This window comes from Syngnathus scovelli, chromosome 7 (assembly GCF_024217435.2).
Source record: "Syngnathus scovelli strain Florida chromosome 7, RoL_Ssco_1.2, whole genome shotgun sequence".
Classification (NCBI taxonomy): Eukaryota; Metazoa; Chordata; class Actinopteri; order Syngnathiformes; family Syngnathidae; genus Syngnathus; species Syngnathus scovelli.
In genome coordinates, this window is record NC_090853.1 from 5,839,533 (window position 1) to 5,866,259 (window position 26,727).

Below are 26,727 nucleotides of genomic sequence, written 5' to 3' on the forward strand. Positions count from 1 at the left end.
TTGCCCTCCTCTCAATGTTCCTGATTAATGAATAATTAAAGCTGCCGGGTGCAGGACCTCATAGAAAAAGGTTATGTGCATGGACACAATGCATCTTCATTTTGGCAGGGCAACATATTTATTTATTTATTAATTTATTTATTTATCTATTTATTTATTTATTTATTTATTTATTTATTTATTTATTTATTTATTTAAATTGATCAATAACCTGAATTTATTGCAACTTATTAGCCACAGAATAATGGCATCAATGTACACGAGGGACCGACCCAGTCATGCAAGCCATCTCGGTATTATTTAACTGTACTGTATGTGTTCAATAATTCGGCTGTGGATGGGTGGTTTTGCCCTTTCGGATCCAAGGCGGGACCGTGGCATCCTTGAACTCGCTACCCACGCTGGTACTTGTAGTGCATTGCTCCTGGACATGTTTCATGTTGACATGCGTAAAAAACTACACTTCCCCTCTGCTGTCGCATGCGCTCCCGTCTCCCATTGGCTGCCCATTCCAGCCGCAGCCCCAGAGAATGAATGAAATTGAAATAGCTGCTACATTACATGTACAATACCGGGCGCTGCATCCTTGCATTCTATCATACTACACCAAAATGGCCACAGCGGTACAGAACCACCTCAAATCGTAAGTACAACACATTCGCCTTTTTCCTATTGGTGAACGTTGTCAGTGTGATTGAATTTACCGTTGCACGACTGCCAACACCTCTGTGCATGCCGCGCACACTGCACAAATAGAGGGAAGACAATAAAAATGCAGAAAAGTTGCCTATCTGCGTTGTGTCGGCGCTACGGGGTGATTGTGCGTTTCGGTGCGAGCGGAGCGTGTGTTGATTTTCTCCGAGCCAGGTGCAGCGCGCATGAGTGCAGGAGCATGCAGGAATGCCGGGGCTGGATTCAAGTGACCCGGTATGTCCCTTGCCAGTGTGGCCAGCCAAGATCACGGTCAGAGGCAGGCTGGAGCAAGGCAGACAGTTGAGATAGCGTTACCTGTGTGGACAGAGAGGAACAGGTAGGAAGCTTCAGGCGACAACGTTACCTTTAGTGCTCGCTATTTTGGCCGAGGTATTTAATTTTATTCTAATTAAGTCGGCAATCAAAGCCTAATTGCAACACCACATCCTGCATTTATATTGCAATTTAGCGCGCGTTTAATTCCACAATGGCGTGCTCCAGGAGATTAAAGTTCCTTTGAGGCAGCATCTTTTTTTTTTTTTTGACAATGCCGAGTCTTTTTGTTTTGCCGTGACTGTCTGCAGCGGAATGCAGACGCCTGCTACCCGCTTAGGCATCCGGCCAAAAAGGTGGATGGTGAGCATCTGTGAGGTACCAGTGCAAAGATTACAGTATTACGCTTTAACTCATATGAGTTGTTTTGCTCGCCACATTTGCAAAGGTTGGGCCATTTGGCGTGGGATAGATATATCTGTGTGACGCAGGCGTCCATGAATGACTCTCCTGTATGGGCTGCTTTTAAAGAGCACTTGCCATGCATGCAGCTGGAAGTCAAAAGCGTGGTGCCTTCATAGCCTCACATTGTATTCTATAGTTTGTAACACTCATGTCAGGTGAATTTGATGGTCTGAGCTCCATGGAATATAAAATGCTGGTGAAAGGGCAAGATATGAGAAAGAAGAGTTAGCTGAAATAATGATCTCCATCCATGCATTTTGTTCCCATTAGCAAAGGACAAAGTGTCCATCACTTGACAGGTTTGGTTTCTTGGTCTGTTCTGTTGCAGGTTTATCTTTGTCCTGAAATGCCCTCAAAGCTGCTAATTAATTCAGTAGATGTGAAACCTGTGGTAAACATCACCACTGGGTGCCCACTGTGTTGTGTTTGGACGTTCAAGAAAAATCAGCAGTGACTCCTCCAATCTACTGGGGTCTTTCCAAAATTCCCCCCGCTTTCTCTCTCTTGGATTAGAGATAATCTCTCTCTCGCTCGCTCTCTCTCTCTCTCTCTCCCTCTCTCTCTCTCGCTCTCTCTCTCGCACTCTCTCTCGCTCTTTCTCGCTCTTCTTATCACCCCTGATGACCCGCTTCCACGTTCAGGCCCTCTCCCTTCATCATTTTCCCCATCCATCCATCACACCTTCTCCATCCTTCCTTTTATTTGGACACGTCCAAATTCACAGTGTTGCTCTCCTTTTGTCACATTGGTTTCACCGACCAAAACCCATCAAACTTCTTTGCATGTTCCGTCGAGTGCTGGGGGAAATTTTATTCCGTTTATTTCACAGAAATCTCATTTCCTTTTCGGTGTACATGTTGACATTCTCAACTCTGACTTTTCATGTTTTTGTTCAAATGAAATAATTTTGTCTTCTTCTCATGTTGACCAACCAAATACTGATTCCCAACTAAATTCTAAAAAAAGATATCCCACCTTCAATCCTTTGTTTGTCTTCATGGGTGCGTGTTCTGGTATTGCCAGCAGTTCTGCTTTTTTTTTTTTTTTTTTTTTGCCCTGCCTGCTCGGCTGAGCTGAGTGAATAATGAGTTCCATGTAATAAACCTCGGTGTGCAAACAGGCCCGTGTGATGGCTGAAGCACAGCCATTTCTACATCTTCATTTTCCCTTTCAATCTCCCCCACCATTCCTTAACTTGCTCATCTGTAGAAACGTGTGCGTGCGCGCGCACACACGCACGCGCACACACTCCCTCCTGCTCATACTTCTTTATTCATAAGGGAGCAAGCCTTAAGGTCTGATGTTTTTAAGGGTTATTTCTTTTCCTTTCATCTTCTCTTTATTTGGATTTTATTTCTGCTTTACTTTTTTGGGAGAAGACGGGATTGAGAAAGACTGTGAGAGAGGGATAGAGAGAGACATAGATAAGTATTTTTAGCTCTATGACCTATTTCTCCAGTGCTACCTAACTGACAGTCAGTCAGCCCCACTGCTTTTGGGACCTTCAGTGATTTCCATCCAGGAATTTGTAGTCCAAACTAGTCATCCGAGCTGAACGATCGCAGAAGAAAACAACACAACCGTCTTGAGGATGAGGGCTCGATTCTTGTGTCCGGTGCACCTTGTTGTCAAGAGTTCTTAACACCAACACCGTTTCTTTCTGCATCTCTTGAACAGGGATGCAGACAGGGGAGGAGTTTCTCGTGATGGTGGCGTGTTTTCAGAGGGAGGGAGGGGGTTAAACCAAGAAATCGCCAACCCGTACACTCACATGCGCACACAGGGCCAGATACGGGGGTAAGGAGTCCATCGCCATTATAAGAGGCCAAGTGCAGTGGCAATAAATCTCACCTGAAGGAGCTGCTCAGAGGCAGATTGCCTCACCCTGATGCACTAATACACACTGCAGCTATAGCTATGCGCCGTATACACCCACACACACAAAGAGCAGATATGCATGCATGCACAGGGCGATCGAGACACACTCACCAATGTGACTCTTCATGCACGAAAAAAGAGGCAAGTGTGTGCATAAAGGATTCAAAACCTTTTTGGTTTCTTTTAACAATAATATTGTCTCACCAAAAACTGTGAGCTATATGTTCTGTTGAGATAATGGACATCGTCATACGCGACTCTAATCTTAAAATGTTAAATCTGTGGTTTTTAAAACATAAAGCGACACACATACTGCAAGTTGTATACGTTTATGGGCGAGAGAGAGAGAGAGAGAGAGAGAGAGAGAGAGAGAGAGAGAGAGAGAGAGAGAGAGAGAGAGAGAGAGAGAGAGAGAGAGAGAGAGAGAGAGAGAGAGAGAGAGAGAGAGAGAGAGAGAGAGAGAGAGAGAGAGAGAGAGTTATTTCAGCGAGCGAGAAAGTGGAGGACAGTGGAAAAGAAATTGAATTGGGGGTGGTGGGGAGGAGGGGTGGTGGTGGATTGGTACGGGTGATATTGCATAGTTTAATCTGTTGAGTTCAGCCATGGAAGGGCTGAGTTGGGGGAGGGGATGAACAGTACAGAAGGCCGCCTGATATTACTTCTTGACTGTGTGCACACACAAAGCTCCCCAGGCCAGGAAATGCCACTATGAGTGGACTTTTTGTTCACGTGGGTGCGAGCAAGTGCACAGATGGACAGCAAGTGGGTGAAACAGGTGTGGGGAGCGGGTGTGTGGACTTGACTGCAGGGGTACAAATATTTTGAAAGCTTTTTTTTTTTAATGGACTTATCATGCGCCAATATACACAGCAGTAAGTGATCTGCAATCTGCTGTTTTCATAAAGTAATCTACTGAACATCATAAAATCAACTTGCAGTCTTTTTTTCTTACATCACAAATCACAACTGAACCAGAACTACTATTTTATCATTTCGATTTTTATTTATATTAATTTGGGTGCTTCCCAAGATTTCCTTTGAGCATCTCCAATGATCGGGTTCCACCGCTAGGGGGAGCCCTGTGTACCTCTATTGCACTCTAATGAGTGTTAATTGCTGTAACCAGGAAATACAGTTAGGAGTGTGTCACAGAGAGAAAGGGAGGATGAAACATTGGACTGGGCTGAAGCAGACTGCTTCTGCAGCACAGGACAGGACAAAAGCTCAGGGTGTCCTGGTGGAGTCACTAGTTCTGTCTATCCAACACTAAAAGAGATGAATTAATAATTTCACAGATACCGGTGCATTTTAATGGTATGATTCTGAAAGGAGCAATAAAACATAACCAAATGATTATAATAAAATATTGGAAACACCTCTCATTATCATGCAGAGCAATTCTACAACAAAGCAAATTACAATAATTATAATAAAAAAAAATGTTAAATGAATATCTCCACAATACAAGACTGGATCTCATCCGGCTGTGCAGGTGTACCCGATGATGTTTACAGTAGCCAGTATGTGACATATCTAGGCTACAATATGCATAGAATAGATGTTCTTTGTGTTATCTGCAGCCTTGCAATGTGAAAGGCTGAGTGTTTGTCATTAAAGTAATGTCTGTCTGGACATTTTTCATTGCAGCTTCTGCTTAGTGTACATTGGGCAAAATGCCAGTTAATTACCGTTAGGCTGAATCTATTTCCAATTGCACATTCTGTAAACAGTTAGACAAATTAATCCTGGAATTAGAAAATTAAAGAAAATGAAAGAGGAAAAAAAGAATTACAACATTTCAGCCTTTTTTTGTTTGAATGAATGAATTTGATTGTGGCATGTGTGGTGTGGTGATTAGTTTCGTTTCTGGATGAGTCTCTGTGTGGTGTGTGCGCTTAGCATCCTGCCTGACCAGCTGGATCATAGCGGCGCTGCTGGGAATATAAATTGTTTATCTTAGCACAGGTGTGGAACGTGGCGGCAGAAAAGTAGATGCAAAATGTACGCCGTGACAAACCACAAACTCGATAAACCAATCAAGAGATTCGGTTAACATAATTCAAAACAACTACATTATTTAAAGTCATGGCTTTGCGTCAGTATTAGCATGTTTGGTATATAATTTTTTATTTCATTTTATAATTTTTTTTGTGTGTTTTGTATATTTTACACATATTTTTCTGAACTCCTTTTAATTGCTTTTATTTCCTTGTAATTGAAGTTGGACAAATGTTGACTGGATTTAAGACATACATTTAAAAATTAAAAATAAAAGAAACACTAAGAACTCAACAACATTTGAACTGATAATCAAAAAAGCAATTCATATCTGTTTTTTTTTCTTTCAAAACTGCTCCTGAAAGACTGCAGCTAGATGTTCCGTTGGTGACCATTTTCACCAAAATGAAGGCTTTCATGGTCCCCATTATGTCTGCAAGCCTTTTTTTTTACTATTAAAGATGAAAAAGTGGTGTCCATGAGCGATCCCCCCCCCCCCAAAATGAGCTTTTCACAGGTCATCGTGCTCCCATCCTTACTTTTTGCCCATCATATGTCACTCTTCCCCATCTCCTTTGCCCTTCCCTGTCTATCTATACTCTACCCATCCTTCCTTTTTTTGTTTTAATCAAACCACCTTCTTTTAAGGCATTTCCTTCTCTCCTCCCCCTCTTCTTTGGCTCCACCGACTTTCAATCTCACAAACAGTCATTTAGCTTCGCTATCTCAATACTATAAGACTTGGCCGCACCTAAATTGATGCAAGCTATTTTCTCCAGCTGTCAACTTACAGTATTATCACGGAACATTTCGGTAGCTCAATGGACGGCATGTGATGGAAGGGAGAGGATTGCAAGTGAGAGGGTGCTTTGGGAGCTGGTGGATGGGGAGCTCTTTGGTGGCCTGTTTTACATTTTGAATGTGTTCTCAACCCCCCCACCGAATCGTTCTCTCCCTGGTATTTTACTTTGGTCATCAGTGAAGCTTTAAATGCCAAGTATTCTCTTCATTGTTGTTTTCAGGCAAATATTACAGTCTCCCATCATTGCGCTTTACACAAAACAGGTATATGCCTCTATGGGGATCATTTCCCCCTCAGTATTTTGGCTTTAATTGATCATTTAGTTTGAACAGGCCTCTATCGTGCGCGATTCGTATTTGCTTGGAACTGCTGGGACTATCACTGGCACGGCATTAAAACAGTGATGCGAGCTGAAAAAGGCTGAAATGCTGAGAGTGTATGCGGCAGTAGCAAGAACAGATGTGTAAAGCTGATTTGTCTTCAGCAGACTGAAGAGCTCATTTGTTGTGACATATTAACAAACGTGGGCATGCTTTGCCCCACATATTGTTTGCCGGGATCACATCCTTTAAATGTCACATGGCCAGTGTTGGCCAGGGAGGTTGCAGGATTATTTGGGTAGGTTTTAAAAATGCTACCCACAAACTATCAGCATCTGCTGAGCTGGGACTGACAGTTTTTTTCCCCCTCAGAGAAATGCATATTTAAAAACCATAAACAGTCTTGTTGTTGTATATTTAGCTTTTTTTTTCAGTTTTATTAATTTTTTAGATGTTAAGCCCTATTTTAGTAGACTGGCACACCTCCATTTTCGTCCGGTGCAAGTCTAGTTTAGCGTGTTTGGGAATTTGGCAGACCGCATTGTGCTCTGCAGGTGTTTTTTTTTTTTTAAAATTACAGGAGTGTTTTTCACATGATTCGTGATAGAAGGCGGTCTTTGACGACAGATCTTCAGTGCCAACTTTACACTGAATTTACTTTACTTTGAATTTAAAGGAAATGCTGGGAGCCGCTTCTACTGAATGGCAAGCAAGTTGTGTGCGTTCCCTCCCACAACGGCGCAAACACCCCCTTTTAAAACACACAGCATTTTGCACTAGACAAGCCTTTGTAAAAAATATTTAAAATTTTGGATTAAACATTTTTTTCAGGGCCAAGGTCGCAGTCACATCATGATTTATATTTTATCCATATATGGGTATAAAATTAAACTGACCACATGTACCTAATAGTGTGTCTCGTTACTTTTCTTATATCTTTGGTGCACAAGTAATTTTATTTTTATTTTTATATTAAGTAGTGGCATTTGCTTACCTAGGCTTTGACTTGGCATGTGTGTCATGCTTCTGGTGCGTGTAGACCAGAGTGACCTTGGCGGATGTGCTCAGCAGGAAGACGCAAGAGAAAAGTGATTAACTGTAAAAAGACAAAGAGGGATGTGAACGCACAATAAATCACGTCGAGAGAATGTAAAAGTAAATAAAAATGTACTGAAGCCCAAGGCACAAGGCAGTGGGGGGAAGGAGGGAAAAGTCAAACCAACAGTGGAATGGAGAGAAAGAAAACGGGTCGGGAAGAAAAATGACTCATACTGCATCTGTTGGGCTTCTTCTTGTCTCCCCCACAGGCAATCTGGAGGTGCAGTCATCAAGAACAGGTAAGAGAGCACAACATGGCACTGAATGTTAATAAGACTAAATCAGCGAATGAGAAAAAACAACACTGCATTAGTGACAATTGTGTCAAATTTGACTGTTGTGAGTCCTTGCCAGTTCATCTGCTGCACTTTAATGGCATCGCGCAACTCTGCAGTTCAACAATTGAGACCTTTTAAATGAAACCATTTTAAACATCATTTGCGAATTCAAAAATGGGACTCCAATGATTGTTTGGAAATGAAGGACATTTTCAGTGTTTGGAAATTTCAACTAAAACAACAATAATGAACTGCAAGTCAGTGAGAGTGACGCATTTCTTTCCTCCGCTTCTCCTGGTCCAGTCTTGGGGAAGAGTTCTACAAGGAGGCCATTGAACACTGCCGCAGCTACAATGCCCGTCTGTGTGCCGAACGCTCCATGCGGCTCCCCTTCCTGGATTCCCAGACAGGCGTGGCCCAGAGCAACTGTTACATCTGGATGGAGAAGAACCACCGTGGACCAGGTGGGACTTTCAGATCTACTGACAACTAGTTTCATTTTATTCCTTCTCGGGCACTGCTTGCTTCTTTCTGTCCTCGCATCCCTTCTTTGGTTTTATTTCCTCCGTCTTGCTTGCTTACCCCCTACCTTGTGGGCCATCTTCTCTACTTTCTTTACTCTAGCATTAGTGTATTTGGCAGAGAAACAGACACCCCTGCGGCGATGATATGCCACTGGCACAAACGAGCCCTCAGAGAGATACTTACGTTGTGTGTGTGTGTGTGTGTGTGTGTGTGTGTGTGCTTAAGATGACAGGCTTTCTTTACTTTATGTTAAAAGTGTTTTTGTGAGTTTACTCAGTGAGACAATATACTGTAAGTTGCTGCTGTCTTTTACAATGTGCATTTATTGTTTTAATAATTATGCATAAAATTGCTTTTTTTGCAATGTCTGTTATGGTGTGTGTGTGTTTTGAATTTTTAGGTCATGCACCAGGTCAGTTGTACACATATCCCGCTAGGTGCTGGCGTAAGAAGAGGCGGTTAAATATTCTGGAGGACCCGCGGCTTGTACCGATTGAGTTCAAAATTGGTAAGGAGGAACTGAAATGTATAATAATGGACTTTATGTTGGAAGTTGAATATTTGGAAGAGGTTTGCAACTATATTGTTAATAGAGCAATATTGGTATGCTCTCTGGTTAGTAAATTTGCTAGAATGTTTGTATTCTCATTGCAATGTTAGACTATGAAGCCTCCCTAAAGAAGGAGGGCGGTATTCCAGATGGTCCTGTGTTGGAGTCGCTGCTTGCCGGGGATGCGCTGGACAAGAAGGTAGAAACGAAAGAGGAGGAGCCCATGAGCGAGTGTCAGGTAAGGCATGTCCGTTTTCCTGATCTCTTTCAGGCTTTCAGGGTTATGTTATCTTGTGTTGAGCACAATCTGTTTCTCCTACAGAAATTGCTTGTCGGAGATTTCCCTCACGAGCTAGATGTGGACGAGATGGAAGAAGATGTTCCGAAGCGCAAGAACCGTACCAAAGCCCGGGTATGGCATCACTGACATTTTTCGTCATGTAAAATGCATTTTTTGTTGTTGTTGTTTTGTTTGGATTAGATTAAAGCGAAGGCAAAAAATACAAACGATCCTGAAGTTTGGCTGCTGAAAAAAAAAAAGTCTTTTTTTTTTATCTTTCTGTTTTTCCTCATACAGCTTTGATTAGATGACTTAGTTGCCATTTTTCTGTCTCTTTTGGGGCATCCTGTGGGAATACAATCAAGTGTTAACAATGTATCTTGAATACGATCACACACTCTTTGACAGCGACACCAGGCTTGTTAATTGGAGCTGTTGGTCCCCTGCTAGGTGTCATCAGTCCCCTCCTGCTGGAAGTGAAACTTTGCACTGCGAGCAGATGATTAAAATGCAAACGTGTTCATGTGTTGACACATGGAGTGATGAGTGTTTTGCTCCGCTATTTTAAACGTTTGCTTCTGCAAGGATGTGCAAACTGTTTTGTCCCTGTCACCTAAATGATGTGTGTGTTTACATGTGTGTGTGTGTCTGTGTGTGTGTGTATATCAGGCCTATGGGGTTGGTGGCATGAGAAAGCGACAAGAGCCACCTGCTATAGAAGACAGAGACAAGCCTTATGTCTGTGACAGTGAGTTTTACACTAATAGTACTTTGTATTATTTTATTTTTTTATTTCTGAAATTCAACTTACTATGTTTTTCTTTGTCTGTTTTTGTGTTCCAGTATGTGGAAAGCGCTACAAGAACCGCCCAGGGCTGAGTTACCATTACACTCACACACATCTGGCAGACGAAGAGGGCGAGGAAGACTCAGAGAGGCACACACTCCCCTTCCAGCGCAAAAATAACCACAAGCGTAAGTCTGTTGCGTTTAGCTCATTGATGACATTGAAGTCTGTTGGTTAGTTTGACTAACTTGCAGTACTCAGGTTTTGGGTTCAAATCTTAGCTTGGGCCTTTCTGTGTGGAGTTTGGATGTTCCCTGGGTTTTCTGCATTTTTTGCTCACAAAGATGAATGTTAGGTTAACTAAATTGTTAAGTGAAGATGGTTGGGATAGGATCTAGTTCATGGGTCACTCGCATGGACCCCAAAACCACATTAGTAGCCCACGGGCATGTTCTAGATATAACTCACTAGTGAGACGTGTTTTTTTTTTTTGCCACACTTCTATTGGTATAAGATTGTAAATGACAATAATTGATAAGTCACTATTATAGTTCAAAGGTCAGTATTGAAGTGCATTGCTAAATCATGGAAAAAAGGCAAAAAAATGCATATTTTATTCTTTTTATGTTTTATAAAAATAAATAATATAAATAAACAAATACATTTATATTTTACATATACTAAAGTACTATAGCTCAAAGGTCAGTATTGAAGTGCATTGCTAAATCATGGGAAAAAGGCAAAAAAATTGCATATTTTATGCTTTTTATGTTTTATAAAAATAAATAATATAAATAAACAAATACATTTATATTTTACATATACTAAAGTACTATAGCTCAAAGGTCAGTATTGTCGTGCATGGCTAAATCATAGAAAAAAGTCCAAAAATGCACATTTGATTGTTTCTGTTTTATATAAATAAATAATATAAATAAATTAACATTATATATATATTATTTTTATACAAGTTTTAGAACCTGTACAGAAAATAACAGCAATCTTTAGCAACCATTATTTTGTTAAATGCCCCCCTGAATACCAATGTCAGTAAAAATCAATTTTATAAAAGTACACAATGTAACGCAACTCCTGCATTGGATCTCATTGTGCAAATGTAACTCATCAAGTGGCAACGAGTACATACTGTACCTTTGTACAGTATGCTGCATGCTCCGATAAGATCTATGTTCCCATTGAAACTGTGGCGCACGCCTCTCAGTTAATTGGCAGTAGACAATGTTAGATTGCCCTATCTGACTGAACAGACTCGCCCATCGTGTATGCACGAGTGTGTGCATGAGCATTTTTGCTTGTGTGTATTTAATTGTTTAATATCCCCCATCCTTCCCTGCCATAGTCAGTCCATACACATGCACACGCACAGATAAACAGACACACATGCACATATACATTACACACACACACACGGTCTTTGAAAACGCAATCTTCCCTGCTGCAATGAATAAAGGAAGCTTAGCTGTCTTGCCGGTTATATATATGTGGGTGGGGTCATGCGAACGTGTAGCCCGTTCGCCCGTGCATGCATTCATGTCTACGTTGCAGCATTATGGCTCCCCACTCGAATGTGTATAATGGAGGACACACTACCACCCGTCAGTATTAGCCCATATGTAATAACATTAATATGGCTTCACCGAATGAGAACAGCACTGCATGCATAATTCATGTTTTATTCTGGCTTTAAAAAAAGCTGTCTAGACGCTATAGGTGCCATATGCAGCTTCTAGTGTGCACAAAGTCTTTCAGAATTGCCACCCCATTTTTCAGTTTTTTTTATACACCGTTCTTTTTTTGTTCTCCCTTAAGTCATTTCATTCATCATCTAACTGAATCTTTGCCTTCCCCCAGAGCACAGACGATATACTACTTACTTAAAAATAAATTATAAATGCATGTGTGCTAAATGTGTTTTTTTTTTTTTTTTATTGTCTTTGTAGTTTCTCATCGCCCAAATACGATAGGGGTCGACAAGAATGAAATTGCATGGAGGCAGCAAAGAAAAGAATGTGCCTGCGTATTGGCATTGATGTGATGGCGAGAGGGTTGAAGACAGATGGGAGGAGGATGAATAAGGAGGGGGGGGGGGGAGTTGGATAACGGGGTGCGCTCAGTGTCCGACTGAAAATTGGTTTGGTTGGAATCAAGATGCAGGTAGGCCAATTGGTCGATGAAAACAGAAAATGAAACGAGCAAATGGCAGAATGCAACGAGAATGGGTCGGTGTGGAGGATGTTGCTAAGAGAATAATGATGCAAGGGGGTTTTATATAACATCCACTCCATTTCAGAAATGAGATTTAGGGGCTACTTTATCGGGAAAGATAGACAGACAGACAGATGGCCCAATGTGGAACAGTCGGAACACAGTGTGTGCTGTCTGGTCATTGGCCTTGAGTTGTGTGCATGTGTTATATGAACAATTATGGTGGTGGTGGTGGGGGGGGGGTGTACACATCTGCTGTATGTGGTCAACATGTAATAGAGCTCTTTGAAAGTCAGCATCTCTTTGTTACGACTCAGCATTGTCGTTGTTGTGATTATTTTTACACAACAATATGGCCTCCTCGTTTGGGTCGACAGTTTTTAGAGATGAATTCTGATCAGCAAAATTCATACAAGAATAGCTGACAGACTAAAATGGCAGCTCTGTGTCTACCGTGACATCTATTTAGTCCTCTCTTGGGACTGAACTTGGGACTAGTTTTTTTGGCCACAACTGGGAAATAAAACTAGGAATTCATTTTTTCTTATTCAAGTGATACATGGAATAAACATGCTGTTCTTTCCAATGTTAAGATGTCCCATGCAGCGCCTTCGTGGATGTGTTCATAACTTTTCATGACAGCGATTTTTTTTCTTCGCTGTTGATTGGTTGATTGTTGCCACTGCTGCTTGGCTCAGGAGAGGAAGGGAAACGGCTGTTGCCTAGCAATGTGGTTTCCATGGTTACCGCCAGGGCTCCCACCTAAAGACTACACTGTTATGTACATTGAAAAAAAAAAACATGAAATAGTCATGGAGAGAGAGAGAGAGAAAGAGAGGGGGCAGACAGACAGGCAGACAGACAGACATGAAATACGAAGGCAGGGTGTAATGAGGAAGGAAGATGTGAGTGAGACACAGTGGGATGGATGGACAAAGCCAAATCATGAGGAGGGCAAGCTCAGTTCATTAAAAATAACATGAAGAAAGCAGGCAAGGCGAAGTACGCAGACAAAGAGAAGAAGCCGTTTTTTGGTGTAGAGACTGGAAGAAAAGCAAAAATACGAATAATAAAAAAAAATCTCTTCATGATTCATCATATAGATTCCCCCAGAGTGTTGGGCTGGTGAAGGCAGGATAATATTGGAGTCTGCTACATTTGGTATTCTGTCTCAAGATGCTGTGCTGTGGCTTGCCGGCGATGGCTGCTTGCTTTGTGGTTCCACGCTTGTGTCGACCATGTTTGGATATGCTGCCCTCTCTAACGAACCAACCACACACACACGGACACACACATAAACACACCAATACAGCACTCCTAAATCTACCCTCGCCCACAAACAATTTGTCTATTTATATCTTGTCTGGGTATGGAGTCTCTATGAGTCAATGTCATAAAACTGAATAATAATAAAACATAAATAATTAATTTAATAATAAAACAATTAAACTAATAATAATAAATTATTTAAAACTGATAATCAATATAATTGTTAGCATGTAATTTTTTTTTTCGATAGCCGGTGTGGAGGAAAAAAACAGCGTGCCACCAGCACCACCACTTTTTTTTAGGGCTGCCACAACAGTTCTTCACAACACCCATTTAGACTGTTTGGATCTCAAAATTTCCATAAGATTACTTCTTTCTTCCAGCCCAAATGACTATTTGTCATGTGACGTGTTGTGTTTTGAAGATTTGGGCACACATTCAAAGCTATTTCACCCTAGAACAGAATAGGATCTATCATTTGCATCCTAACTGAGGGGACAGAAGCCTGTGCTGGCTAAGTGGTTCTTTTCAAGGGAGAGCAAGTAAGCGTGCACATAACACAAAGACACATTTTTGTGTGTCTGCTGTGTGTCTTTGCACCCATCTGTGGCTATTTACTAAACGAGCTCACAAATGCAGATTGCAGAATATGATCAATTCGTGTATGTCGCTTCAAGTCGGCGTCATTACACAGCGGCCATAGATCAAGTTTTATTATGCACCAAACCTGCTTCTCCCTTCCTACTTTGCAATGTCATCTCTGCACGCACTTGTATTCTACACGCATACACTTTCCGCATGTACACAGACACACATTGCATGCATCTCGAGCCACTCATCTCTGGGAGTTACGCAACCTGCTGAGTGAGTGAAAAATATATGTGCGTGTTTGTGTGCGCGCGCGTGTGTGCGTACATTGGAGGTCGAGTTATATATTATAGCTGCAGTGGATAAGCGACAGATATGGCCAGATGTATTGCAGGACAGAATTCCAATTAGATTTTTGCAGGTAGTGTAAAGCAGGATGAGGAGAAAGTCGCCCCCCCCCCCCAAAAAAAAAGAGCTCAAGAGCAGAGAGAAAAACAACCATAATGAGAACATGTGCAAAGTGCAAAGAGAAAGGATGGGGTACATAGGCAGAGGGGAGGAAAAAGGGATGAGCGAGGAAGACGGTGACTTTTCATCTGTGACTGACGGTTTCCATCCGACTGCATTCTTGTCTACCAGGAAAACCTGAAAATGTCTCCTTGAGTATCTTAGCTATTGTGTCTGCAACAATGCACATGTATGGTATGTACATTTCAGGTAAAAAAAAAAAGAACCCACCATTTTTTTAATCAGGAATGCTTTGTGCGAGTGTGTGTGTGGCTGGACAGATGAGGAGCACCAAGGCTCGCATTTATCACATTATAGAGACAAAGTGGGGGATGGGATCGAAACTGGATAGCAAAAGTTATTAAAGCAAAGACTCTGTAGTAAATTTGTGTGTGTGTGTGTACTGTACTATGCTTTACTCCGAAGAGGTTCTCCTCATTAAGCAGTAAGGCGACAGGAGTGCAGAGTGTGTGCTTTCACAGGCGGCTGCTCCGATACAACCAGAGGCACGTTTTTTTTTTTTTCTCCCCATCTCCCCTCCTTGCACTCCTCTTTGTACCTCCACCTCATCTTGCACTTCTTTTTCTTCCATTCTCTCGACTCTGCTTTGCCCTTTGCGTCATCCATCACTGAAATCCTCATCTGTCTTGCTCCTGTCGTCTTCTCCCCATTATATTGGTCACCTCGTCTGTCATTTTTTCTTTTTTTTTACTAAAAATTAACACGATCTCATATACTATATGTAAATGAATTTCTTATTAAAATCTATCTTTCTATCGTTCTTGATGTTGATAAGGCAAATGGCCAAAACATTACTTTACCATTATGAGAGCTGGTTCCACTATTAATAATTGGTTGCCTTCATTAGTTAGTCATGATTGAATGGTACTTGATAATCCTTCAGAAACTACTGATTAAGTTTTATTATATGCTCCCTACATGGCACATGTGGAAATGTTGGAAAAGAAAAATCAGAAAGTACCCAAAAGTCAATTACCTGGCCTGGAATCTTTGGGGTCCAAACATATTTCAGGGGGTGAGGCAGTGCCCTCGCAGCCCCCCCTCTAGCTCCGCCACTGATTGAAGTGATTGCTGTCAAGGGAGGCTTGAACAGGTCATTAAATTTAAAGGTTTTGGTGCTTATAGTCGATTCTTGATGACTGCTGTTACTTATAGCGAACACCAGAAAATCCATCGTAGGTGATCCGGCAGGTGTGAATGTCGCATTGCAGAATCAGACCTTATTCAAAGGTGGTGTGAGACCACTCAAACGCAACTCACGATCTAAATTATACACCCGAAAAAGATCTGTGCAACATCAGGTCATTTGTGACACGTTAAGTCTAATGTATTTAAAGTGAGGTACTCATGGAGGGCCAATTTGACCCGTTAGCCACCATTTGCATTCTATCCGGCTAAAAATTCAAAATGCCAACATTGGCTCTGAAATATTTGAAAGGTCACATTTTCTCAAGGGGTCAAATGTGGAGCGTGTGTTATTTGGACTTCTGCCAGCACACAATAATATTTGCAGAAAAGCATTTACATTTCTAAAAAAAGATAACATTTACCCCCAGTCAAAAAGTAATATACATTCTTGTGACAAAGTCAAATTGCTGCATTATCTCCAAACTATTCAGTTTCCATTAATACGTTAATCAATGCAGCATAATGTGAAGTCAACCCAATTTCACTCTACATAGTTTTATTTCATTCGCTACATTAAAGAATGACTCGCGATAAAGCCATTATAAAGTTAATTATCACTCAGTTTTAATATTTCTAATCCTTCAAATTACATTCACTTAATATCGTGTTTCATTCCACATAGAATCTTGTTGGATTTTGCATAACTTTAGCAAAATGAACTTGTTACACAAAATATTAGCATATTAGATAATAGTGTATTATCAAATATAGTGATTGGGCCGTGTGGAAGAAGGGTGAAATAAGCCGATGGGGTCAAAGAGTAGAGCGAGAAAAGAAAGATGGGGGGGTAACGTGGTGTCGGGGGGCAAGGAGGGATAGAAATAAGGAAGGGAGGGGGTATTTGTGGATTCATCGCTCGCTGGATGATTCCCAGGAGGATGTCTCTCCAACACTTGAAAGCTGTGAAGTGTGTGGTTCTGCTCATACTCCTCTTGGTAATTGGAAGAGGGGAGGGGGGGGGGGAGTACGTGGAGGCGGAAAGGGAGGGGTCAGTGAAAAGGGGATATATGGGGGTACAACAAATGGAAATGCAAGCAAGAAGGAGACAAAAAAAATGGGGCTGGTGGATCACAGAAAATATGGCGCTTGGGAGGAAGAGGTGAAATCCACGTTTTAGTTGCAGCATGTTTTTGCCTCAAGTTTTTTTTTTTGTTGCTAGTTTCCATTCTTCTCGTTCTCCCTCATATGGCCAGCAGTGGCGTGTCTGTGGTTGCAGGCTGGTTCTAAAACAAGCCCACAGGCATTTAATCATTGATGGACCCCCCCTTCCTCCTCCTCTATAGGGCAGCCTCAACTCAAATACAGCAAGACCTGCTGATTCACTTCTGCGGTATTCAGACACTCACAAGCTTGCAATACAAAAACCAAGCTACACAAATATTACTGTTGCACACACTCGTGTTCCAATTGCCCGTCTAGCATATATCCCATCAGGCTCAATCAGTGGCAACAAACATAAAAGTATTTATGACCATAAAAATGTGACCATACTGTTTGTTTTTGCTCCAGGCTTGTTTATAATGCACAGAAAACATCTGGCTATGTTGATTTTCCTAAACATAAAAACACTTCAATGCAGAATTATTCACTCAGCAGCCACAACATTAAATAGAGCCGGAAAAAAAAATGGAGACTGTGATCCAAACTAAGAACGCAATACTAAACACGCTGTACTAAACTGCACCAAGAACTCGTCCCAGTGTCCTTCTCATCATGCGGTTTTAGCAGCAGCAGCAACAATTTTGACACATTTACAACCTTTAAGTATTAAAACTCAGTGGAAGCCTGCCAAATTAGATACAGCCAAGTGATATAAATTACAACAAAAGGCCCCCCTTGGCATAAATTTTAGTATCCCCGGCAATTAAATGCAGAACTTGTATACAATTTTATATTGTGTAATATGAAATATTATATTTTGTTTATAAATTACTAAAACTAACACGCTGAGTTTTAATTTTCTTTCACAAGTATTTCCCATCAGTGCAATTTCCATTTTCAAGCCAATGGGTTGTCAGTCCTATTAAAGATGATGAGACCTATAACGCCACACTAAATCTTCTATCAAGTGATGATATGAAATTTTTTTAATCAACCAAAGCACAAACCAGGACCTCACGTATCTGTTGCCATCACCTGTTTGATGAAATACAGGTAATATATCCCATAATGAAAAGCCAATGCCACCGAGATCTCATCGTGTTATCGCTAGCAAAAAGATTATTAAAATTGCGATACGGCTATCTGTCTTATGAATTTAAGGTAAAACTGACAAGCCATGGTCAGCAGAACTCTATAAAACCGCCTTGACTATTTTCCTTCCACAAAAGCGCTGGTGATTTAAATATCATCGTGATAACAAGCCCATCCTAACATGTTATGATGTGTAATATTGTTTTGATCCGGGCAGCCATGTTGTTAAACAGTGCACAGTAAAGTGTTTTTATAGTTACGACCAGCACTTGTTTCCTTTTACTGTGTCTAGGACAGCAGCATATATAAATTCTATTATGCAGTCATTCCAAATCTTTGTCTCTCGATCTACCCTGATCAGAAACATTTAAATTATTGATGGAATTGGAAGGATTACAACGAGGCTCCTCTTCTCAATCACATTATCACCCTTTCCTCACCCACCCCACCCCCTTTTGGCCAAACAAAATTCCACCCAGGAATGGAGGGATTAATGACCTCTGGCTCATGTGCGCACGCACACATAAACACACACAAGCACACACAAGCACAACCGCATGCTATTGTCTCTCTACGTCTTATCTTTTGTTATTCTTCATCACAAATGATTTCTTTGTTGTTTGTCGAAATGTGTCTGCACGCATTTCGATTTATAATCCACGTTAAATTAAAAAGGACCATACATTGCATCTTCTGGAAAGGACACACATATGTGCAAGAACAAGTGTGCAGAGGTCATGTGACTGTTACGCAATCAACAGCAAAAGTAGCAAAGACAATTGAATTGTCGAGATGGATGTGGAGGCTGGAGCTGGACTGCAGCTTGTGAGTTGGTCACAGCAAGGGTTCTGTGCCCTCTGCTGGTAGGAGGACATGGCTGGGTGCTGGGTGCACACCAGACAAATATGCAAGATTTTATTTGGCCCTATCATTTAATGCCTCATTAATTATTTTTTTTAACCTTTAAACTTCCATATGCTTCTTGATTGATTGTTTTATAACTTTAGAGGTTCCACTGGCATATATGTAATTACATTAACTTTATTTTTTCAGAAGCTTGCCTTTATTATTTTGTCATTGTTTTCTAATGCGCCGTTTCGTCTTTGTCCCTTTGACAGCCAAGAAAGCAGCAGATGGCTCGGTCATCGCCAATGGATACTGCGACTTTTGCCTTGGGGGCTCAAAGAAGACTGGCTGTCCCGAGGACCTTATTTCCTGTGCCGACTGTGGACGCTCAGGTAGGGCAAAGATTATGGGGATGTTTGGTCGTCCTCTGTTGATGCACAGTGACCTTTTCTCATTAGAAAGGTCATATTATAGACTCTCAATTATTTTAAAAATGGACCATACCAATGTTTTATGAGCCCAACTTCAACTAATCATGTACAGCAAAAATTATGGCAATACATGCACAGAATTAAGATGTAGTAATATTATTTTTAAAATTCCAAATGGTTCACTGATAATGATTTTGTTAAAATCAAGCATACCTTTGTTTTCACCTTCTTGTGTTTGTTTCCATTCATGTTGTAAGTTGCATGCATTTTCCATCAACAATGAATTTTATTTAATTTTATTTAAATGAGCTTCAAATAAGAATTTAGGCTGTGCATAGGAATCGAGTATGATGATGCTTCTGCATGTACCATTTATTAGCTCATCAATCCATTTGTGTCAAGAGTAATACATTCCTAAAGTCTGTATGAATGGACAGATTGCAGGTTTGCTGTATTTTGATTTGATTTATTTGATTTGTCCAATTGATGTTTTTTTTTTTTAATCCAAAATAAAACCAAAACAATGTACATGATTTGTAATGTAGAGGCTAAAGCATGCAAAACATTGGTATGGTCCTTTTTCACGGCACTGTCTCTAAAAAATGTACGTAAGGATAACGAAGTAGGTGTATGGTAATATGTAACATTTTTTAAATTACACAACATAATCAGTTTTAAACAATGCAAAATAGATGCCATCATAAAATAATTATTGAATGAAATCTGATGTTCACGTCTACTGTAAACATCGTTCAAATCTGAATAAATCACTTTGAGGACGTAATCCAATTAATGGATGGATGGCTGGCAAAGCCCAAAGTACAGAAAGTAGTTGTGAAAATTGTGTGGGTATGTCCGTGCTGGTGTGTGTGTTTATGTGTGTGTGCATTTGCATGTGGCGCACCCAGGCCACCCGTCCTGTCTGCAGTTCACAGTGAACATGACAGCTGCAGTGAGGACTTATCGCTGGCAGTGCATCGAGTGCAAGTCCTGCAGCCTGTGTGGCACCTCTGAGAATGACGTAAGATTTCACTCAAAAGGAAATTTGTGGAAAATGTAAAAAAAAAAAAAAAAAATGGAATCGGTTTCAAATGGAACATTTGCCTAGCAACAGGAATGCCACTGCACCTGCTTTGTGCACATGTGCAAACAACAAAGCCTGCTGCTCTTGTGGTCCTACTGGACATGTTTTTTTATGATTGCAGAATGAAATCAACAAAGCTTTATGTACAGTAATTACATGCGATATTTTGTACAACATCGTCCCAACTCCCATTACAACAATTTCAGTGTTTAATTCATGTTCCTAGTGAACCCGTGTGGCTGCAGACACACACAAGAGCACACATTTTTACTGACTGCCGGCATTTGAATTTAACACCACAGCAGGCTATGACGCTCCGAGCTGTATATAAGTTAGCAATTTTAATTGGTTGGAAGTTCTATTTTTAATAAATTAAAATCTCTCAGCTCTATGTAAGCGACTCCACCCGATGTTTTAATTTCCCAGCCGAAAGCAGGCCGGCGGAGCAAAGGAGGGCTGCGCCGTTGTGGGAGTGAAAACATCCAACTTCAATTGTAGTCAATAAATAAATGTGGCACTGCACTAGTCGTGCACTTGAATCACGACATGTCGAAAGCACATTCGCGCCCTGATGTGATCTGAGCAGTCACAAGGTTTAGTTCGACTTTCTGCCACCAAATTGTCACTCCGCCAGGTGCATCTCCAAGACACTCCTTCAACTGCACCGGACCGCTCACCTTGGCGGAGACCGGTCTGCCAACCAAATTGGCAAACACGTACCACGAGCCTAGCGCCGATACGAAAATCAGGATCCACCGTCATCTGCGCCATGGCGCAGGTGCGCTGTTTACAGAAATCAAATCCTCCATGTTATCAGTTGAACTGAGCATTTGTTTTTCTGTTCCAGGATCAACTGTTGTTTTGTGACGATTGTGACAGAGGTTACCACATGTACTGCCTGAGCCCTCCTATGTCTGAACCTCCTGAAGGTATGTAATACTTTTGCTAACCAAACCTAGATTAAACACTGGATATGTTTTTTTTATTCCAATTTCAAGTATTAGACATCAATCTAGCGAGAGCCTTCGCTAACAAGGCTGGCTTGACAGCAAGTCACAACACAAATCTAACTGTGGGGGGAAATAACAAAGGGCCAATGAAGATGGATTATTTTACAAACAATAATAAATCAATACCAAATTAAATACAAGGTATGTGAGTAAGAATCAGTGGTGTATGACTGGGTGGGTGCAAATATGTTGACATGTGTAAATCAAAGGTAACTGGAGTGAAAATTAAAAACAAAACCCAAAAGTCCTACCTGGTCGGGGAGAGAGCAGAGAAAATAAATGAGGACAGCACAAACAATTTAACAGCACAGGTGACCTCACTCAGGTGACCCCACCCATGCCTACCATAGGAAACCTCCCACAACAGGCAGGGGAGGGCTGTGATTATTCATGAACTTTCAACAGATACTTTTTAACAGAACTTATTTTTACAAATGCTGCACTTTTGATTCCTAATGAATGCGCCAAACCCGTACTAACCTACTTGTCAAATCCCTTCCAAGCGCTAACGGCGGGCCCAAATGTGATGCTCTGACAGCAAGCTTTCATTTACAGCATGACTTAACACCCTGAGATGAAGGATTAATCCAAAAGGCTTTACAATAGCAGTGATTGAACTCGTCATTTGTGTGTGTGTGTGTTTCAGGAAGCTGGAGTTGTCATCTGTGTTTGAGACAACTGAAGGAGAAGGCCTCAGCCTACATCACCCTCAATTAATTAATCTGGAGAGCTAGCTTTGCGTGCCTCATCCTTTTGGCCCTTCACCCCGTCCCAAACATTCCATCCGTCGCCCTCTGTCTGTCCGTGCTTGGGTTGCCCTTTCGAGAAGCACCGACGCACCCCCACGTTCCGACCCCTGCGACCTTTGACTCAGCACAGGACCCAGCGACTTCATCCAAACATCTCCTGAGGAGAGCTATGCTGTAACTTCCAACGTCTATTTGCTGCTCTGCTGTGAATCGACGACAGAGACACATACACACACAAAAACACATTTTTCTCATCTGGTGCAGAAGAATTCATCAGCTGGCAATCGGTTTGCTCACGAGACACTCCAGTCTGCCAAGGGCACTTTGGAAGAATTCTACTCCATTGGTGCCCCCTTAAGGGCCCTCAGAAGAGCCCTAATGATCTTTGGCTGCAACTCATTCAAGTAGAGAGTGAGAATTAACCAAGACGGAAAGGTGCGAAGCACAGGACGTGGCTCGGAAGACTCCGGAAAAACAACAGGGCCGGATCTTTCACTCATACAAACTTTGGAAAATAAACTTTGAAGGGTGACGCAATGAACTTTCTCCGTAAGATCTTGCTGCCCTGAGCAGTTTCCAATAATTGTACAGAATTCAGACACATTCTAAAAGTAAACTCTTGAAGACAATTTAACATCTAGTGGATGATCTCAGAATGGCTTTTGAAAGCTTATAGTGTCCATTTAAGATTAACATGTGGAAGAAGAGAGAGGGGATCTACTCAAATCAACTATCTCTGATCAAACACTGTATTTGGGGCAGGGAAATGACTGTTTAAAAATCCTTCCACTTGGGTGAGACAATGACTGTGAAGCCAACACATCACCACGTGCTTGCATATCGTCCGTGTGTTGAGAATGTAGGATTATCGTGTGCAGTTTGTCTGGCCTTCTTTTTTTTTTTTTTTTCAAAAAAAAAAATGATTCATTTTTAATTATTTTTCATTTGCATGTTGTTATTTTTTTGGGATTGTTTGGGAAATGTATCGTTTATAATTGAACGGGAAAGAAAGCACACTTAAATTGCAATAATGTCTTTGTGATAAAAGCTGTTTTGGCCAAATTAGGCGTGTTTTAAAATGTGTGTGCGTGGGTGCGTGCGTGTGGATCCGAGTAGTAGTTGTAACTGGCTCCAAACTCAATGGGAGCTACTTTATGTGAGGTGGTAGCAGTTGAGTAGGGGGGGGGATGTCATTTGAATGTGAGGAAAAACAACATTTTACTTGTCAAGCATTCCGGCAGCGATGCGGGTGGGACTGAGTCGTCGTTTTGAACAAGAAACGGTACAAGCTAGGATTATGTTCGTGCAAAACCAAATTTAAATGAGTCTCGGAGTTCACACTGTGACGCACATCGGTCTACCAGCCATTCCACAACACCAACTCTCAAGTGATACATGATTATTTTTGCTGCGTCTACCTCTCTTTTATTTTTTTATTTTTTTTCTTGTCCCTCAATATTCAGGGGCTCAAATTGTTGAACAAACTGCAGTTTTTCTCTTTATTATTCAATTTACTCTGTCTAAAATAATCATATTTTATTTTAGTATTTTAATTTAATTTTTATTTATTAATAATAACCACTCCAATAACTCAAGCTCAGTATGACCAGCTGTAGTTGCATCCAAATGCATCTCTCTCTCTCTCTCTCTCTCTCTCTCTCTCTCTCTCTCTCTCTCTCTCTCTCTCTCTCTCTCTCTCTCTCTCTCTCTCTCTCTCTCTCTCTCTCTCTCTCTCTCTCTCTCGCTCTCTCGCTCTCTCTCTTTCTCAGCACAACAAACCACTAAAACCAGCATGCACATTTGTGTCACTCAACCAGAGAAAGTACAAAGTTTCATTAAAGATGCAAAGTAATAGATATTTTGGGGAGGAAAAATAATATCCTGAGCCAGGATGTCTGGCTGACCTGACAGGAAACTCATAAACTAATTTAGGAAATGATTTTTAATCAAACAGGATTCATTTTTCCAATCATCAGTGAGATCTAAACTTTGAGATACAAAGAGTGCAAAAGGGAAATATCATTTTCTGTAATTTGTTCTGTGCAAGTCTTAACTCATCATCAGATGTTTGTAAAACAGTACAGCACAGAGCTCCACCAAAGTCAAGCAAAAGTAACAATTTAAAACAAGGAACAATCAGTGATGAGCGCCTATTAATGTTTTGTTAGTGCATCTGTTCATTAGTGAGCTTATTTCCGGGTTTATGGGGGGTGAAGAACCAACTGGCAGTGCCATTACGTTCTGGGGAGCTGGCAGATCCATTAATGCCATGCAGCCTCAAATGGTGAAAATGCAATCCTGTATCTGCAACTTTACCAAGTTTACTTTGGTACGTTTTGCATTATCTGTCAAACTCGCCTATTAAAGTCTCTGAGGTAGTCATGCTGGTTAAATTCAGTCGTGTGAGCGTTAAATTTTGATCTGAGTGGAAATAGCAGATTGATTGCGTGATTTAGAGAATGTTTGTATTTTATTTTTTTTAATGGATGGTAACTGAAAAGCCTTTAAAATGAAAAGCTTTGCTGGCACTTAACGTTCTGAGTCATTTTTTGATTGTATGATGTGAGAAGGAGATGGCAGCCATTTTGTGAGACAAACACTATGTTTTGTAAATGGAAATCTAAAACATCCCATGACCCAATTTCAAAATGTGGTGTGGCAAGGTCAGAGTTGATCCTTTGTTTTTTTTTGGGCCATTCTAGACTTCTCTTGTAAATTCTCAGTCTGTGATTTTGCTTGCACTTTTTGATTTCCCCACCAAAAAAGAAGAAAATTGCAAGAACTTTAAGTACGTGTGCGTGTGCATTTATTATATTGTTTTTTTTTTCTCCTCAAATTTGATTGTCTTCTGTAAATAACCCAGGAAAGTTTTTTTTTCAATTTTATTTTCAAAATTTTCTACCTATGAGAGGAAGATGGAATCTTCTTAGACACTTTTTATTCTCATGCTGACAACACTGCAATTGTTTGTAAATTCAACATTCTCCATTTTTTTTCTTCCCTTGACTCAGTTTTTTTCCATTAAAATGATGAGATGGAAAAAGAATGTTAGTGTTGTCTGTGTGTTTTGTATGCATTTATTTTATTTATTTATTTATTTATTTATTTATTTATTTATTTATTTATTTATTTATTTATGTTGTTCGACGCAAAGCATGTCAATGTGATATTTTAAAGGAATTTCTTGCTTTCAAATGCAAGTGAGTAGTAATATAAAATATATTACATTTGAAAGTAACTTAACATCATTGTCTGTGGTAGAAATCTATAAAAGATAAGATTGGGGTCTGCAGTTGCTTCAGAGAATCACTGCAGAAGCAAGCAAGCACACTTTGCTATTCAGGGCAGGTCCACTTTTTGCTCTTTGTGATGTACTCCTGCAGACGAGACATTCATCACAGTGGCTGTGTTGACCAGACCCAACCGAGCAACAGCAGCAGGGTGTAGTTGAGCTGATCAACCATTCCATTTTGCCTTCTCTGCCTGCTTCCACAAGCCAGACACCAAACTGCTTCCTTGAGGCAGGGATAAGTGTTTTAAATGTGGAATGGACTTTGAAAACATGTTGAAATACTTCCTGCATTCAATATTTGGCAGGACTCCAACCTTCCCATGCTCAAACACCCCCCACCCCTTGCCGCCATTTCTAAAACCTTAGAAAACCCCACATCTGAGTGAATGCAGCACATTCACATACACACACACACACACACACACACACACACACACATGCACACACACACACACACACACACCCAAGCGCCACCATCTTTAACTTCATCATGCTGACCTCAGTTTCCCTTTGATAACTATAGAAATATTTGTGTACGTGTGTGTGTGTGTGTGCACACGTGCATGTGCGTGCACGTGTGTGTGTGCTATGCCTGTGTGTGACTAACCAGCCAATTACCACATCTCCCAGACAGACTGAGACTGCCAATCCTTTGCCAACCAATCAGAAAGGGGCAATGCGGTACTAGGCCGGGAGGTGGTTACTATGGTAACCAGGAGGCCTGTTTGCATGGTGGCTGATGGAGAAGTGATGGATTACAGTAATGGGATGGACTGGGGCAGGGGGTGGTGATAGGGGAAAGCAAGGATGAAGCCACGAAGAGAGGTGAGGATGGAGAAAGAAAGAGGAAAGGAGAGAGGAATTAAAAAAAAAAAAAAACGGGGGGGAGGGGCAAGTGGGGGAAAGAGTCAGGAAGACTCATACATAAATATATTGAAAATGAATGCATCTGAAATGAAATGACTTAAAAATGAAAAATGAATGAGGCTGGACAATAAGAGGAATGGGGAGAGGAGGGGGCAAAAGAAGTGGTTTGTATTTCTGTTTGTAGATTGGTGGTGGTGGTGGTGGTGGTGGGAGGGGGATTTCATCAGTTTGGAATGGAATTCTTATTCTTTCTTCGGTCTGCTTTGAGATTTCTGTCGTGCCATCTGCCTTTGGTGCAGCCAGACAAGTAATTATGTAGAAAGTGAAAGACAAAACAGAAGAAATTCCTCACCATGAACTAAATTCCAAAGTCATCTCTCATAATTAATAAGAGCATGGCTGTAATGTATTTTAGCAAATATTACATGTTACTTTTTTTTAAATGACTGTATGGCTTTCACAATTGTGAAGAACAAAATAAAACTGAAAGGGTGGTTTTGTACTGAGAG

General features: G+C 40.9%; 1 protein-coding gene and 1 long non-coding RNA gene across 6 annotated transcripts; one reads left to right on the top strand and one right to left on the bottom strand.

The window, feature by feature from the left end:
* Window positions 1-422: 422 nt before the first annotated feature.
* dpf1 (double PHD fingers 1) lies at window positions 423-25,105 on the top strand. Of its 4 annotated transcripts, none has more exons than XM_049724976.2 (13): window positions 489-643; window positions 7,737-7,766; window positions 8,109-8,269; window positions 8,731-8,838; window positions 9,030-9,118; window positions 9,203-9,292; window positions 9,830-9,908; window positions 10,004-10,135; window positions 19,058-19,177; window positions 20,125-20,237; window positions 20,935-21,078; window positions 21,148-21,229; window positions 21,957-25,105. In XM_049724976.2, the coding sequence occupies exons 1-13, from the start codon at window positions 531-533 to the stop codon at window positions 22,025-22,027; spliced, it is 1,332 nt and encodes a 443-aa protein (XP_049580933.2). In that variant the 5' UTR covers window positions 489-530; the 3' UTR covers window positions 22,028-25,105. The 4 variants fall into 4 exon arrangements, with proteins under 4 accessions (XP_049580936.1, XP_049580933.2, XP_049580932.2 ...); XM_049724975.2 differs by having other exon boundaries at window positions 490-643; window positions 8,991-9,118; XM_049724977.2 differs by lacking the exon at window positions 489-643 and adding an exon at window positions 930-1,030 and having other exon boundaries at window positions 8,991-9,118.
* Window positions 565-8,065, bottom strand: LOC125971892 (uncharacterized). Of its 2 annotated transcripts, none has more exons than XR_007482637.2 (3): window positions 7,702-8,065; window positions 7,424-7,525; window positions 565-1,008 (listed from the first exon to the last, which is right to left on the bottom strand). It is a non-coding gene; the product is annotated as an uncharacterized lncRNA (long non-coding RNA). The 2 variants fall into 2 exon arrangements; XR_007482636.2 differs by lacking the exon at window positions 565-1,008 and adding an exon at window positions 4,134-4,575.
* Window positions 25,106-26,727: the final 1,622 nt, after the last annotated feature.

Bases quoted from the DNA above. Each gene is read 5' to 3' on its own strand.
- dpf1 (XM_049724975.2), top strand. From the start codon at position 531: ATGAATGAAATTGAAATAGCTGCTACATTACATGTACAATACCGGGCG. The intron at 9,119-9,202 runs GTAAGGCATGTC...TTTCTCCTACAG, and splicing joins AGCCCATGAGCGAGTGTCAG to AAATTGCTTGTCGGAGATTT. The intron at 20,238-20,934 runs GTAAGATTTCAC...TCACTCCGCCAG, and splicing joins GTGGCACCTCTGAGAATGAC to GTGCATCTCCAAGACACTCC.